A 17,260-nucleotide genomic window follows, 5' to 3' on the forward strand; every position below is an offset into this window, starting at 1 on the left:
AAGTAGAAAGCTGCAACCAGAAATTCGTTACTTCTGTTGTGTATGTCTAGTTTAGCTGGAAAAAGTATTATGGCTAACATATGTGGTTTCAGGGTTTTGTGATTTGAATCTGGTTAAGTCTTAGCTTGAAAGCCAGATGTGGAGAGAACATGCACACCTGGCAGCGTCTGCTGGCCTAAAGCAGTGACCACGTACTCTTATGGCCCTTAAATCACTCTCACTTCCTCATGGAAGAACATATATCCGCACGAAACTTCTAATTATGAATCCTGTACGCACAATTTGTTTCTGTGCACCCGCTGCAGACCCCTCTCCAGAGCCCTTAGGCTGAGAGGGGAGGCCATGGGACAGGATTTGCTAGTGGTGAGCAACAGGATCTTTGGGAATTCTGTTTTACCTCTCAGTGACTGTTTCTCCAAGTTAAAAAAGGCTTCTTTATAATCCCTGAGACCTGTCTGGCAAACATTTATAAACTCTTATAAAATCTCTTTTCAATGTATGCTGCATTTTGGTTATAAAATAAGCAAGCTGTTCTGGCTCCTGAATTCTAGTTCCTCCTTTAGTACTTCTTTCATTGTGTGGTTGAACCATAATGAAATTCACTGTAAAAAGAAATAGTGTATTTTCCATTATAGTTGCCATATGGCCTTATTGCTAATTTTTAATTAGCTGAGATGGTTGCATACACAATTTATCTGGAATAAGGAAGGAAACTGAGAGCTGGATGAGGAGGAAAGCTATTGTGATGTCTACAGAGAGGCACAGTGTCTTGTTTGCTGTCTTTAAATAGAAAAATGTGTAACCCTCAGAAAGTGTCTTTCCACTAGGTCTGCTTGGCAGATGTATGCACGTATGTTATTAAACAGATGCAGACACTTCTGTCATTTTAAAATAGAATAGTGTTTGCTCTGTGGCTTTTCTAGTCCAGCAGATGGATTTAGAGGCTTTAGAGAATCGACAGGATTTTCTTCAGAAATGGTAGAATAGGAGAAAGTACCAGAGCATCCAGGCTTGCATCTTCTGCTTAATATTCCTCCTCAGGAGCAGGGTTAGAAAATTGTCCCTTGGGATTACTGTTTGCCTTCTTCCCTGTGTATGGCGCTCAGTGTTTTTACAGTGAATTGGTTCTGTTGGAAAATGAGGCAGGCTGTAAGAATGCTAACACTATAGATATATCTTGGATCTGTACTGAATTTGGTCTGACAGGCATCTTAACTCCCTAATTATAATAGGTAATTAAATAAGCATGTGTAATGGAGACCTGTCACTGGGAAACTGGACTTTAATTTGGGGCAGGATGTTGTGCTCCCAATGGTCCTGCAGAGCCGGGAGCAAACCACATCTGCTGCCTCTGTGGCAGACGTGATGCTGTGTGACACACAAACTGATGGGGATTTTTTTGCATGTGGAAACGGAGAAGCAGCCATTACTGACCTCATCTAATATTGCAGTTGTCCAGCTTCAAGCTGGACCTTCGCAGATCCTTCCAAGCAACATTTCACTGACAGGGGAGAGGGACTGGTGTTGGAATCCACTCTCTGCTGTATGGTTGAAGGCGAAAGGTATATATTTGTTTCCATGGCATGTCTGGGATAACTGGGTTGCTCGTGAGGTTCTTCTCTGGCTGCTCACACAGATTCAGACTAATAGTTTCCCTCTGGACCACACATGATGTGCTTAATTAGACTGCTGTCTCGAAAATGCCCACTTTTACTGCAGCACTGCAGCTGTAGGTGCATTAACACAGTGAGGGGCCGTAGTTCAAATCATCACCTTGGATCCTCAGTATCATTTGGCTTCATATCATTTAGTTTAAAAAACAAACTGTGGTGGCTGTTGCTCTGCCAACATCAGTAGTAAGGGCAAGAAGAAGGATAGGGAGCTATGCTTGACCAAGCCATGACTTCAACATTTAAGGTCTTTGTTTGCTTTATACTGTCTTTCCAACTGTATATTTCTGATCTTTTAATTTCTGTAATTTACATATTAACAAACAGATCACATGTACCAACATTTGCCAAGCTAGTTCAGCATGTGGTAAAAAGCCTTGCTCTGTCAGCTCTTTAGCCAGTGGGCAACACCTGTGGATTTTCTTTTCTGTGGACAAACTGGTAAAACAAATTGTAATTTTTCATGAGTCACTTTTCTTCCCATGAATGGCATTACATGCAGATGCTGTATGGCCCAGAGTCTTGGTAGGAGTCATCCTCACTGGGTTTCTTCATTTGCTAAACAAACATGTTGTTGATACAGTGATTGGTAAGAGGTTTCTCCAAGAATGCAAACACAACTACCTTGAAACTGAGCTGGGGAATTCCGCTTTTGTACTGAATGCACAGGAGATGAGCACTGTTGTTCCAGGGAGGCTGAGTAATTTGGTGTGTTGCGGCACAGGAGGCCAGGCGATTCTGTGGAGCTGTATTGGGAGTGTGAAAGATTTTATATCTCTTAATACTGAAAGAGTACAAACAGAGTAACCAATCCCCCTGCAAGAAAAGGTAGAAAAAGATCCTTGTGTCTGCCCGTGGCACTGCCCCTAAGTCGTGTCTTGTGGTCCATCCTGGAATGTGTCCTGTTTAATATCTTCAGTGGCCTGGAGGAGGTGATGGAGTGCATGCTTGTATAGCTGACAGATGACACCAGGCTGGGTGACCAGCTGATACACCTGAGGGCAGGGCTGCTGTTCAGGGAGAGGCAGACAGACAGGAGAAGTGTGCTGACAGGAACCTTCTGAAATCCAACAAGAGCAAGAGAAAAGTCCTGCACTCGGGAAAGATGAGTCCCCTGCAGTGATGCTGGCTGGGCAGTGCCTGCCTGGCGGCAGCTCTGCTGGGAAGGCCCTGGTGGGCAGCGAGCTGACCATGGGCCAGCAGTGTGCCATTGCTGTGAAGACCAACAATATCGCAGGCTGTGTTCACAGAAGCACAGCCAGTAGATTGAGCAAAGTGATTATCCCCCTCTACTCTGCACTCCTTAGATTCCAACTGATCACAGTATCACAGTATGTTTGGGATTGGAAGGGACCTCAAAAGATCATCTAGTCCAATCCCCCTGCTGGAGCAGGAACGCCTAAGTGAGGTCACACAGGAACATGTCCAGGTGGGTTTTGAATGTCTCCAGAGAAGGAGACTCCACAACCTCCCTGGGCAGCCTGTTCCAGTGCTCTGGCACCCTCACTGAGAAGTTTCTTCTCAAATTTAAGTGGAACCTCCTGTGTTCCAGTTTGAACCCATTACCCCTTGTCCTACCGTTGGTTGTCACTGAGAGAGCCTGGCTCCATCCTCGTGGCACTCACCCTTTATATATTTATAAACATTAATAAGGTCACCCCTCAGTCTCCACTTCTCCAAACTAAAGAGCCCCAGCTCCCTCAGCCTTTCTTCATAAGGGAGATGCTCCACTCCCTTAATCATCTTCGTTGCCCTACGCTGGACCCTCTCCAGCAGTTCCCTGTCCTTCTTGAACTGAGGGGCCCAGAACTGGACACAATATTCCAGATGTGGTCTCACCAGGGCGGAGTAGAGGGGAAGGAGGACCTCTCTCCATCTACTAACCGCCCCCCTTCTAATACACCCCAGGATGCCATTGGCCTTCCCGGCCACAAGGGCACAGTGCTGGCTCATGGTCATCCTGTTGTCCACCAGGACCCCCAGGTCCCTTTCCCCTACACTGCTCTCTAATATGTAATTTCCCAACCTATACTGGAACCTGGGGTTGTTCCTGCCCAGATGCAGGACTCTACACTTTCTCTTGTTAAATTTCATCAGGTTATTCCCGCCCAACTCTCCAGCCTGTCCAGGTCCCGCTGGATGGCAGCACAGCATTCTGGCCTGTCAGCCACTCCTCCCAGCTTAGTGTCATCAGCAAACTTGCTGATAGTACACTCTATTCCCTCGTCTAAATTGTTAATGAATATATTGAATAATATTGGCCCCAGTACTGACCCCTGCGGCACTCCACTAGATACTGGCCTCCAACTAGACTCCGCACCATTGACTACCACTGTGTCCATTTATGGGCTCCTTAATACAGGAAAGACAGAGCTAAACTGGAGCACCTTCAGCAGTGAGCCACCGGAATGGTGGCTGGAGCACTTGTCCTGTGAGGAAAGCTGAAGGAATTGAGGTTGTTCAGCTTATAGTAGAGTCTGCTTCAGAAGATCTTTAATAAGCAGTCTGCTGATACTTATGAGATTATTGAGAAGATGGAGCCAGGTTCTTCACTGTTGTACATAGCAGAGGAGAGAGACAACAGGTATAAACTGAAAGGAATGAGGTTCAGTCTGGACAAAGGGAGAAACTTTTGCCTGCTGGGGGCTATGAAGCAGTGGGACAGGATGCCTAGAGAGTTTGTGCAGCCTCCATTCTTGGAGGTTTTAAGATGTGACACTATAAAGCCCTGAGCAGCCTGGCCTGATCTCAGAGTTGACCCTGCTTTGAGGAGGAGGTTCAGCTCGAGACCTCCTGATATCCTTTCCACCTTGAATTATCCAGTCATCTTATGCATATTTCTGGCAGCTTAGACCCAACAAAGGCCAGAGTAAGGACATTTCTTAAACAGTGCGAAGCCTGTGGATTAATGATTTGTGAGCATGTAAATACAAGAGTGTGTAGTGGAGCTGTGCTTCTCATCAGGGTCCTTCTACTGGTTTTGTACCAAGACACTAGTAAGAGGACAACTTTCTTTTTTTGGTCTAACGTTTTAGTGAGGAGGAAAGCACGGATTCCAGTGGGCTCTGGCTGCTTCTCTAGTGAGGGTGAGTTGGAGAGGCTTTGACTGTGTAGTTAGAAAGCTATTTTGAGACTGACCAGTAGCTGAGCTTGAAAGTCTTTGAGATGTCTATCCCACTGAAACACCACCTCATTGGCTCTTGGGACCTGGTATTGTTGGTGCAAAGGCTTTAAAAGAGACCACAGAAAGCTAGAACTGCACATCATGCAAAACTTTCATGTGCTAAGTAAACAAATAATAACAGCTGCAGGTCTTTTTGATACTTGGTGAAATGTGACATTTTCTTGTGCTTTGGACTTGTTTTCATTTGATTGTTGGGCTGGCTGTGTTTCCTGACTGGACTGGAATGCCAGTCGGAGGCCTGGGCTTCACTCTTTCTACATGGTCTTTAGCAGCTCAGTTAGGATGTGGTGGTGTCTATTTCTTAAACCTGTCAGAGTTAAACCTCTGAGTGCTTTTATGGCAGACACTATCTTCACTGTACCTACCCCTCATGGAATTTTATCTGACCATGGGCTCGGAGTTCCTGTCTTGCTTTCACTGTGAGGTCTCTAGTGCTTATCACTGCAGTGCTTGTCTTGGCAGGCTCCTCCGGTCCTCAAAGCAACAAGTAAAATAATTTTCCAGATATGACTTGTATGGAAATCATTGAGAAAATTTCTTTGTATTTTGCAGCACCTGCTTGTATAGTGAGATATTTCAGTTCATTTTCAATAAACTGCTTTACTGCCCTGGTTGCAGGTAGGACACAGGAAAGGAAGAGCTGGACATCAGTGACCTTATTATACAATACTCTGAAAACTCTGTGTTGAGTGTTTGGGATAAAGTTTCTGGTCTGGAGCATTGCCTGTCCCTCCATTGGTTCTGTGTTCTGTTGAACTGAAAGCTAATATTTACTAGAAAACCCTCAATGTGTGTGTTGCAAATGTGGTTGTTATATATGAGTATTTTTCAGGGCTTTCCTTGTCTTTCTGGGTGACATTTGGGCAACTCCAGCAACTGGGCATGTGCACTTTTTGTGGTTTGCAGGACCATTTATCTTAGCTTACTCATCCTGTAGAATTATGTTTCACAGCAGAAAAGTTGCTTTTTTGGAATTGCAAGTCATAGCTGTCACCTCCTTTCTATTTGTGTGAAGTTTGTTTGTTGGGGTCTGTACTACCAGCTGTAGAAGACGGTGCCTTTCTTTTACTTCTTGTGTTCTCCTGCCATCTCTGCCTTCAGAAGTGAGTCTGTTACTCTGTACTTCTCTTGACGTGTTCAGAAGGACAAGCAACATCAAATGTTTTCATATTTGCACAGGAGACTACTTTCGGTGGTGGCTGTTAACCTTTTCATGCCTTTGGAAAGGGGGGCAGAGAATATGGGGAAAGCAGCAAGCTGAAGCAGGTAAAACTGCTTGGGCTGTTAATTAACTAAGGGGGTTTCAGTTGGGTATCTAGAAATGAGGTGTCAAACCATGAGAAGGGGAAAGAAGTTGATGGAGGGATGGAAACCAGCTCAGTTCATAAAACGTGTTAGCACGAGCAGCAGTAGTGACTTTTTGGATGCTGAACATTCTGCTTGATAAAGTTTACACGGTTGTATTCGTATGTGGGATCAGAAAAAATAAAGTTTGTAGGAGACAGTAAACTGAAGTGCTGTTTTCTCCCTGATTTCTTCATGATGGAGAAGACAAGAATTGAATGAATGGACTAGGCATTTCTCTTCCAGAGTAATGCTATTAGCTTCTGTTTCTGACAGCTTCTGCTGTCTTTCCCTTGGTGATTTACTTTGCCCAGACCCGTCAAACATGGGTACCTTAAGTGGTGAGCCGATTGTGGTTTCTGGAGTTGCTTTTGGATAAAGGAGTCTTGTTGGTGCTGGGCACCTTGCAGAAATCAACCTGCTTTGTGGGGGATCTCTGACTGTGAGTTCCTAGACTGTGATTGCGCTGTTCCCTCCCTGCTTGTGCCCATCAGCTTTGGCTGCAAGAGTACACAGAAGCCTTGGGGAGTACTAAGCACTGTGTAGTAAAATACGGTATTTAACGGAGTATTAATGGCAGTAAATTTAAAAAGCCTTGCAGGTTTTCTACTGGGATTGGATACAGGCCAGAAGTTTCCTTCAGTCCTTCGCTCTTCTTATCAGATTTTTTCTTTCCCTCCATTCTCATAAGGTGGATTTGACTCCACCTTATTTCAGGTGGAAGTTGTCCTGGTGCTCATGTGGTGTGGTTAGGAGAACATAATCCTCCAGCATTGCTTCGTGGAAAGAAATGACCTTTTTTGTGTTGTGATGGAATTGTAGCTGGGGGAGGCTGAGAAGTTATATTTTCCCCATTTTCAAGTAGAAGTTGTGTGCTGAAGGGGGGAGTGTAGCTTTTCCTAGTTTGTTTTAGGGTACTTCCAAGCTGCAGTTATTGCCTGTGATGTTTGACCCAACAGCTTGGCTTTTCCCTGTCAAAAAACTCTGGGATTGAAGCCATCAGTTTACAAGGTCAGGACAACACAAGTGCCGAAGGTATGCTCACTTCAGTCCTGAAGTGCTGAAGCTGGATAGTTTTAGTGTGTATTATTTTAGTGCTTAGGAGCACTAGGTAAGGGATAGATGCTTTAGAGATTGTTTTATTTTTCGCCTTAGAAATAAGATACATACATGAGGGCCTGGGACCATCTTTACCTGAAACATTTTCCCATTTATTAACAAATCTGTGCAAAAGCTAGTGCAAGGGGCAGGAAACGGGGGAGAAAAATCTCACATCTGTGGAATGAGAACACATACACAGTGTTAAGTTGTGGGGTCCTGCTCCCAGCCTGGTGCTGATTCCAGACCGCAGAAGGCACAAAGGGTGTAAGCGATGCTGAGCTGTAAGAGCCAGCGAGCATCCCAAGAACACTGCAGCATGTTATGAGTAGCAAATGTGGCTTGTTGACCTCTTCTTGCACATCTGTGTGAAGGGGAATGTTGTTCTGTTGTGGGCAGGGAGGACAGAATGTCAGAACTGTTTGCTGGGAGCTGCTTAAAAATTTATGCCTCTCAGGCATAAGGAAATGTGCTTAAAAAGATGTGCAATTTTCAAAGCTATGGGCTTGCTGTTGTGAGGTCAATGCAGGGAGACTGAAGCAGAGCTGACTAGGTCACTAGGTCAGTATGTCTGCTCACTACCCTACTGGGTGGCTTTTTCTGTACTCGAAAACCTCACTTTTGTAGGTGTAATTTTACAAATACTTTAAAACACCATTCTTGTCCACACTTTTATTTCTGCTGGTTGTTTTTTGTTTGTTTGTTTGTTTAACTTCTCCCCCTTCCCCCCATCATTATGCTTTGTGTGAAAATTGACGTTATATTTTTTTCCTTTCTTATCTGGTTAGTTTTCAGGCACAGTGTATCCCCACTCTGTGCCACAATGTGGCTTCTGCAACCACTAGTGCCAGCAAAGGGGAAGGAATGAGTGGCAGCCGGGGGTGGAGGTGAAGTCTGGAGTGCCCCTTTGGTGACAGCTTGGGTGCCTGCCTGTGCCCGATAAAGACAGCTACATAACTATGGCTTAGGACAATAATTAAATAAACAAGAAACAAGGACTTAAAGCAAAATGATGTATCCCAAGTTTGACTTTTCATTCCGTAGTTCTCTGTAAGCTTTTGTCAAAGTCTGCATCTTGCTTTTCTGCCTTGCAGAACCTATTTCAAAGGATTCCTATTTAAGTATTTGCTGAGTGGGTGTTAGACCTGTTGAATGAGCTGAGCAGAAAGGGACTAAAACAGCTGGGGAGCCAAATGCTGAGCTGAATTCTGGCTCAGTGCTTTTGTAGCTGTGAGGCTTGAATGGGATCAGTACAACTGCTGGAAAGAAGACCCGAATGTTAAATATGGTGGCTCTGCATTGGTCCTGTGGGCTCATCTTGGCTTTTATCACTGTATTTATGCCCAGGCAGCTGTGGGTCAGGTCCGGCTTTGCCAGTTGTTATCAGAGCCAGATTAATACCAGAGGAGGGGGATGTATCTGTTGGGTTTTGTCAGCAGTGTCAGTCCTGCTGTTGTGTTGTTGTCCACGGCTGACCAAGGAAGGTGAGGGTGCCCAGCAGGGCAGTGGCTGGGTGAGGACAGGAGCATCCTTCCTCCTCGACAGAGCCAGCGCTGCATTCATATGGCCCTGCAAACAGCTGGAACAGAGAACTGGTTCCACAGTTGCTTGCTTTTTGCAAGCAGGAAACAAAAAAAAAGGGCAAAAAAGCACTAGCTTTTGCAGAGACTTGTTAATAAATGGGAAAATGGTCTGAGGCCCTTATGGGTGTATTTTATTTCTAGGGCAAAAATAAAACAATCTCTAAAGCATCTACCCCTTGCCCAGCTTTCCTAGGCACTAAAATAATGTACACCAAGACTATGTAGCTTCTACATGAAGCAGCTTGCTTTTTGCAGGATTCAGCCTTCTTGCTGAATTAAAGTGGGCCGTGTAACAGGCTGCTTAGCAATTACAGGGTCTGATTTTGTTTGACTGGGTGTTCAGCTGCCAGTGCTGGCGATGCTGAAAGCCGCTGGCTGTGAAGTGCTGCTCTCTCCCGAGCTGCTGCCTCTCTGCCCGCTCCCCTCCTGCCCCAGCACAGCTTCCTCAGTTCAGGAGGGCTGCTACGTGTGCAGCTGTAGCAGTGTTAATGTTAGTTGTCTCAACACAGGTCTCACCCACCAAAAATGAAAAGTCGGTTTTTTTTGACCAAAATTTAAATCAGACAAACAAAAAACTTGATAGAAAGATAACATTTTTCATGGGAGAAAACCCAAAAGCGGTATTTCACCCTCATAAACAAAACAAAACTAAGCCTCATCTTCCCATAAATACTTCTGACTGGCCCAAGTGTCGAATGTGCTGCTACCGTTCTAGATACATATTTTACCCCTGGCAAAAATAAAGGGGAGATCTTTGTTCTGTCAGTCACAGAACATACCACTCATCTGTGTTAAGTTTAACACATCCATATAAGCAAGCGCGATGTGCTCTTTGCAACTAAATATCTGGAATATTGTGTCCAGTTTTGGGCCCTTCATTTCAAGAAGGACAGGGAACTGCTGGAGAGAGTCCAGCGTAGGGCAACAAAGATGATTAAGGGAGTGGAGCATCTCCTGTATGAGGGAAGGCTGAGGGAGCTGGGTCTCTTTAGTTTGGAGAAGAGGAAACTGAGGGGTGACCTCATTAATGTTTATAAATATGTAAAGGGTGAGTGTCACTAGGATGGAGCCAGGCTCTTCTCGGTGACAACCAATGATATGACATGGGGCAGTGGATACAAACTGGAACACTGGAGGTGCCACTTAAATATGAGGAGAAACTTCTCTGCTTGGAGGGTGCCAGAGCACTGAACAGGCTGCCCAGGGGGGTTGTGGAGTCTCCTACTCTGGAGACATTCAAACCCGCCTGCACACATTCCTGTGTAACCTCATCTGGGTGTTCCTGCTCCGGCAGGTGGATTGGGCTAGATGATCTTTTGAGGTCCCTTCCAATCCCTAACATTCTGTGATTCTGTGAAACCAAAAGCATTATCACAGCCCTTTCCTACAGGTTGCCTTTAGCTTTACTCTTCTGATGCTTTAAGTTTTTCCATTTCTTTAAGTGATAGGGCCTAGCTGTATGAGTGCCTTGTCTGCCTACCGAGGCATATAAATGATTTCCTTTATTACCACAGTTCTGCTTTGAATGCAGTCCCTTGATACAGTGCCTTTATGTGGATTTGATCAAGTCTTTGCCTTTGATCTGCCTGGGTTTATTAATTATCTATTACAATTAATGGAGGGTTTGTCTTTCTCCTGCAGCCTCTATTAAAAAACTCAAAGCCTTTTGTAAATGTTAAATGATTAGTAATGCACTAACAGGCTCTGATGAGTTGTGTGTGTGGTTTGTCTCTAGAAGAGAGACAAAGAGTCTCAGTGTATCAGCATGCACCCTTTTTTTTTTTTTTTTTTTAAATAATGTTCCTGAAAGCCTTACAATTTTGAAGACAACTTTTTGCTAAAAGGTTTTAGGTGACAGGTAGAAATCCTGCCTCTGTTGGTGTGGAACAGGTTAAGAGACAGACACTGCAGGGTCTTCACCCACCAGGGACCTGTTGCTTCTGACACCTCATGTGGGAATTAAAAGCTCCAGCAGATACTTGATCTTTTATGCGAGGGTTGGCTGTTTCATCAGGGGGATTTGTCCCATGGCCACATCTGACCTGTGAATGTGACCATGTGAATGAATGAGGGTCATGTCACTGGTCAGAATTAGGTAGAAATGGTCTTGAATGTGGACTTTCTATTTTGCACGGTTATCTGAACTCTTATGAGTTGCTGGCAGGTGGGTCAGTGTTTGAAAAAGTGCAGCTGCTTGCAGTTTTATCTCTGGGAAGAGTAAGGAAACTTGGGCAGCAGTAAGAGATTGGGGGAAGGAAAAGAGCTTCCCGTGCAGTTCGTGTTACATGGTCTTTGCACGTGTCCCTTCCGTGTGCTGCTCCGACCGAAGAGGATGACAAAGTCATTTGAACAAATCATCTGTAATGAAGCCAAGGGTGACAAACCAGTCTGATAGCTTCCCAAGTTAGGGTTTAGTCACAAGATGAAAGTACATTGTGTGAAAGTTGCGGTCGGGCAGCGCCGAGGCGCCAGCTGGGCACTGGTTGAATGCAGAGGAAAGCACCGTATCCAGGAACCCGTGATTAGCGTCACGACAGCTGCTGCTTTCTGCGGGGCAGGATTCAGCCTTGCAGTCAGAAATAACTAGGGCTAAAATTAAGTAGCATTTACCATCTGTTTTTGTAAGAGCCAGAGGCTTGGGGTCAGTTTTTTAATAATAAGGCAGTGAATGGTAAAGACTTAAGAGGTGAACTGTGCTGTTGTTGATATCTTTTAAAATTACTCTAAAGTTATTAAGAGTGAAGGTAGAAAGGATCAAATTGTTGATATCAGCTTGCTCTTTCTTATAAAAAGGAGAAAGCGGGGACTTTTCTTCTTTTTATAGCTCTCCTGCTGACTTTAAAGGCCATTTCCTGACTTGTGAGAAATCCTTGATGGCCCTGGTGGAGCTTCCAACTTTCTGCAGCGAATTGCCCCTTTTCTGTGCAGTTTGCATGTAATCCCGTGCACCGAGACAGCCTCCCTGGTTTACAGATGTGGTGGTGTGTAGCATGTGTGTATGCGATCCACTCATTATATTAATTTGTTTGAAAGGCTAGCACAGCTTCCAATGTGACTAAATCATGTTGACTGCTGACATGGCCAGGAGATTGCTAAAACACCGGAGGGCTGCCAGGAGCCCTTGCTGCTTTCCTGGGGACCGGTAGAGAAGTGACCTTTTACCTGTGAATTTAAATTTCTGGTTTAGGGAAGCAGGGTTTTTGCTGAGTGCCTTGGCCACTTGCCCGTCCCTGTTACATTTGGGTTTTGCAGCTGCTGGCCAGTGGGGTACTGAAGCAGTTTGGGAGACTAGTGCTGCCGGTTAACTGAGGGTCAGCTCAGAGAGATCTCAAGCCAGAAGGAAGGGAGGTTATAACAGACATCTGGGAGAAATCATAGCTAATTCTGCCAGATACCTTTCCCAGGCACCATCTTTCTATGCTTGTAGTTACACCTGACTTGTCCTATGTTAGTTCACAGCTGAGTCATTTAGACAATTGGCAAGTTTTATGTTAAGGCTGTAAGCCTTCGGCAGAGCCTGTGTTGTGGGCCAAGGCGGGTGCAAAACTTGTTTGTGAGCAGGAGACTGTTCCCTTGATGCTGGGGCTGCTCGTTCGAGTTCTGCTGGCATGTCTGAGGGAGACCTCTGCCCTGGAGTGCCCCATCAGGAGCAAACAAACCAGCCCAGGGCAACAAATACAGGAAAGGGAACCAGGGGACCAGCCTTAGACTAGGTGACGCTACCCCAGCCTGTCCTCAATTTCCTACCCCTTCCTGACTTCCCCTAGTGCAGGATTCCTCTGACCGATCTATGAAATTATCAGGCTTTAGAGAAAGATGATTTACACAGGTCTCATTTAGAGGGTGAAGAACTGTGGCGACACAAGATGGGAAGATGTTTCTTGTGGGGAAGGAAAGGGGAAAAGAAGGTAACCTGTGAATGGGCAGGTGGAGAGCAGGCAAGGAGGAGCAGTGCCTCATGTGGGACCTACTGTGACTATAACCTGCTGTGCCAGCACAGCTCTGCTCTACCAGTAAAGTGCCCTCTTGCATGGATGGCTCATTCAGTGCAGGTATAAGTCGTACAGCGAGGTCACTGTTGCTGACACAAAGTCGGGAAGGTTGGCATTTGACAGCTGAGTCATATCCATAGTCTTTTACAGTACCTTTGGGTTTGTGAAAGCATGGGCTGGAAGCTGTTATTTGTTGTAAATTTGCTTTAAAACACTTAATCAGGTTGTTCTCAGAAATGAACCTGTTGCTCCATCCTGACTATTGTTTTAGCTATCTTCACTTGCTCATTTGTGGGTTCTCTGTTTTTTTCCAGTATTGGGGCTCGGTTTCCTTTTCCTGCTTCTGTTTCTTTGCTTAGCAGTGATAAGTGAATACTGGGGGCAGCGAGCAGGGAAGAAGTCCTCAGTGTTTGTTCAAGCACAGCATGAAAGGTTTCTGGAGTGCAGCAGATTCTGGGACTCTGTGTACACATACGCAGGCATGTCGCAAAAAGAGCCAGAGGCCATGAATGCATTGCAAAGAGCAAGTTTTGTTTTAGTTACCTCTCTACTGGGGGATCTCCGAAGTTGCAACTGAGCTCCCAGGCAGAGGTAACACAAGTGGGGACGTAGGCACTGGTAAGTTCAGCCCTGGTAGAAGATCACTGGGCCTGCTGAGCTCACCTGTTATTTCAAGGCTTCAGGCAGGCGCAGCCTCCCGCTCTTTCTCACAACAAAGCAGAAATATCAGATATAGTGATAAGGTGCCTAGAGTTTCTCACAGGCCTATGTTATCTAACACAGAGGTTCTACTCATCAAGCACACAAGGTCAGTAAAACAATTAGTGTGATATATGTGCTTTTTCTACAGACAGGTGCAAGTCACTTGAGCAGATTTACATTTACCCAACCTCCTCACCAATCTTGTGCTACATTCCCATACAGACTCCCCTGGCAAATCTATATTCCTGAGGGCAATTGCTTCTCTGCATGCTGGCTATTGCTCTGTGAACTTGTGTGTTCCTGAGGTGAGCTGTCGGGGTGGGGGACCCGTCTGTGCATTGGCCAGAGCTTGGAGGTGGCTTTCTCAGGAAGCTCCTTGCAGAGGAGCAATCTTTGAGGTTCTTGTGCCTGCTCTGAGGCAACCAGCAGCAGAACTGGCAATGACAGGGAGGTATTCTTGTCTGGGAGTCCATGGCCAAGTGCTGTGTCCTCCCTCCTGGCCCCCACCCCCACATAGCAGCTGGCAGGCTATCTTAGTGCCTCCTCCGATGTCACCGTGCCTGAATTAACGTAGGTTTGGCAGTCCCGAGGTGGCAGACCCTTATCCAGTTGCTGCCTCTCCTTCAGCATTCAGACGGCCCATGCAGTTCATCGGCGACCTGCGTGTGCCACTGGGGCTGGGATGGCCGGGCTCCTGTGTAAAAGGCGCAAAAAAGGAGGTAGGAAAGATTATGGTTGCAGCAAGAATCTCTTCCTAAGCTGTCTGCCTAGGACCTGGTGTATGAGCTCTCTGTAAGCCGGGCTCTCCTTGGGCAGAAGGCTGTGGGAAGCTTTCTGCTGGCCTAGCTGTGCTTTGCTGATAGCCATAGGTGAGGATGATTTGGTCCTGTGGGATCTGGCCGGGCTACATGGGATCTGGAGTCAAGTGTAAGGGCTTTATGTGGCTCTTCATCTTGTGAGGGAGGGGGCTTAATACTCAAATCTGTGTGAACGTTCTCTTTCAGTTCAGTAAATTGCTCAGAAACAAGGTATTCGTGTTAGGAAGAGTGTGATACTTTTCATATTTTTTAAAAAGTGTATCATCTAATTTAACTTGTAGGAATAAAACCAGTTTTGCTGTATTTAAGAGTATTCTGTCTTGAAATCTATGCAGTATTTTGCTTATATAGCATCCACTGAAGACAGTACCGTGTGTTCACTGCCCTGAGGAACTTGGCAGCTCCCTTTCTGAATTTCCAGGGCATTAGGAACAGCGATGCCCTGGCCTTATTGAACGCTTGGCATTCCCAGAATGACAGCAATGCTATAGTAATGAAAAGAGTTACATCTAGAAAGAAGGCTGGTACTTTCAAACAGTGTGGTTTAAGTAGAATCTGGGCATTAATAGTCCCAGCAGCGTTTTAACCATCTTCACCTGTAACATCCAGTTTCAACGTGATTTTTCATGTGTCTCCTGGTGGCTGTTTTCCTGTTGGCATCACAGTGTAGGAGCTGCTTGGGTGCGAAAGCTCTAGTTGGGTGTAAGGCAGGCAGGGCTGGTAAGGCATGCTGTGAGAGCTGTTGTGTTCTGCTGCATGAGGCCTCTTCACTCCCTGACCTTCCTTTGTAGAGGTTTCCAAAACATGAGGATGAATGCAGCAAAGGGATAATTAAGAGTTTCTTTAATAACGACATTTATTCAGGAGGTTGAATCTCAGCCTGCAGACATTGTATTCTGTTTGCAGTGGAGAATCCTGTTCTGTTCCCGTTGCAGAGGTTAGACAATACCAAAAACAAGCTGTGCCTGCTGCTGCAGACCCCTTCTCCGCAGGCTTGGTGCTGTGTTAGCTCTAACCAGCCACTGACATGGTTCATAAGCCATCAGGTCTCAGAAATATGGGATTGGTTGCTTGCTGAACATAAGAACTGCATTTCATAATGGAGGATTTTAGTCATGCTCAGTATCATGCCGTGAACCAGAATTCAGTACCATCTTGGAACCGCAATTAAGAAATGTGGTAACTTGTTTTAAGCACCTTGTTTTCAAGTATCTGTGAGAGGAGGAGTGGGGATGGTAGTGTATTTGTCGTCCCTCTCCTCCTCTGGGGCAGTAGGACCACTGTTGTTTTCCCCTTCTGTTGCACAAGGAAAAAGCAAATGCTGCTACAGGATTTTGTAACTGCAGACTGCAGGCAAATGATAGCCTGTGGTTTGATTTTCCATCTGAATAGGGAAATCGTGACTATTCTTGCAGGAAGTGCTTGTTGAGATACTGTGACTATTAGTTAACTGTTCCTCCTTTTTTTCCCCAGATAAGTTTGTCTTGCAGACCTTATTTGTTTGGAAATCCTTGTGCTTTTTTCCCCCTAAGTATGGGACTTGGACTTCTCCCAGAGAGACTGCAATACCACAAATGCTGCCACAAATTACTTTAGCCCATACTAACACAGAACTGTCACTGAATAGATGGAGTTACTGCAGTATCTTTGTATCGCTTATTTCAAATGCTTGTACTTCAATAGCTTGGCTTATAATAATAATTAACTGAGTTTAGGAGGAAATATACCTTGGAGAGTGTAAAATTGCTACAGCATTGCTAGTGCTTTTCTTACTGTAAAGCTCTGTGAAGATACTGAACAATTGTTCAGTACTTTTTTTCAAGTTCAGTTCCTCCCATGTGGCAGGATGTAGGAAAGTATTTTAATATCCATTTTATTGATGAAGGATACTTTACTGACTTTCCCAAATGAGAGCTGTAGGTTTGGGATAAGAGCTTGAAATCACAAATTCAAGATTCGCGTTCACCAGATCGTGCTACGTCTGTTTTTAGCCAGTGGCAATGGTAGATGTAAATACATTTTCGTCTTTATTTAGTAGGTCTCTCTGGGATTCTCTGAGGCTTTTAATAAGGCCGATAGCAAATTGCAGCTCCCGGTGTTCTGCAGCTGGAAAAGGCGGTGATGAGTGCTGGACATGCTATCAGAAACAGAGTTTGTTTTTACAGTTCGCATCTGCTCTAGATCTGGGCCATCCTGTGGACAAAGCTCACACCCCTTCCTTCTGGAGAAACAAGCACTCTGAGGTTGCTCCTACCACAGAATTGGGTTTCTTGCAAAATACTTTCAGCCAGTAGTGTGGTGTCTCAGTTTTGTAAGAACCTATAGAAGGATGTTTCTCTGCTTTTATTTTCCACTGTGGCTGCAGTTCTTAATACTATAAACTGTAGGTCAATTTTAAAATGGATCTACCAGATGTTTTCTCTTACTATGAATGCCCACTTTAACCCCTACATGTCTGCAAACTTTGCATTTATTACAGTCTTTCTTTCTTTCTTTTTCCTCCTCTGCAGTGAGTGACCTCCAAGAAGAAGGTAAAAATGCTATCAATGCACCAATGAACCCAAGCGCTGTGGATATCCACCCAGAAGACACACTATTAGGTAAAGTATTCAAGATACAGACCTCAATTAAGCAATTATTAATAAAAGTGGCCACTGTGACCCATATCCATTGCTTTACTGTTGAATGTAGATTGCTTAGTTGAAACTGCAAGAATTGGGCATGAGGATTTAGAACTGTTGTATGTTACATGTAGACTAGAAATTAGGAGGGCTAAAATGAAATTTGAAGAGCAGTGCCAGCTATGTAGATACACTTAAACTAGGTAGTATACGGGAAAATTGACTTGTTCAATGAATTGGCAGAAAAC

At 45.0% G+C, this 17,260-nt stretch overlaps 1 protein-coding gene across 4 annotated transcripts in view; it reads left to right on the forward strand.

Annotated features, from left to right (window-relative positions):
• Window positions 1-17,260, forward strand: part of PARVB (parvin beta) — a 70,763-nt gene that overhangs the window by 10,452 nt on the left and 43,051 nt on the right. Inside the window, exons 1-2 of one of the 4 annotated variants that reach the window (XM_005508843.3) lie at window positions 5,802-5,957; window positions 16,902-16,991. In XM_005508843.3, coding sequence (XP_005508900.1) covers window position 5,957; window positions 16,902-16,991 — 91 coding nt within the window. In that variant the 5' untranslated portion in view covers window positions 5,802-5,956. Of the gene's footprint in view, window positions 1-5,801; window positions 5,958-14,139; window positions 14,293-16,681; window positions 16,775-16,901; window positions 16,992-17,260 lie in introns of those variants that run through there. The other 3 variants (XM_005508842.3, XM_021296384.2, XM_065032765.1) reach the window with 3 other exon arrangements.

The sequence above is a fragment of the Columba livia genome, chromosome 1, assembly GCF_036013475.1.
Source record: "Columba livia isolate bColLiv1 breed racing homer chromosome 1, bColLiv1.pat.W.v2, whole genome shotgun sequence".
In the NCBI taxonomy this organism is placed as follows: Eukaryota; Metazoa; Chordata; class Aves; order Columbiformes; family Columbidae; genus Columba; species Columba livia.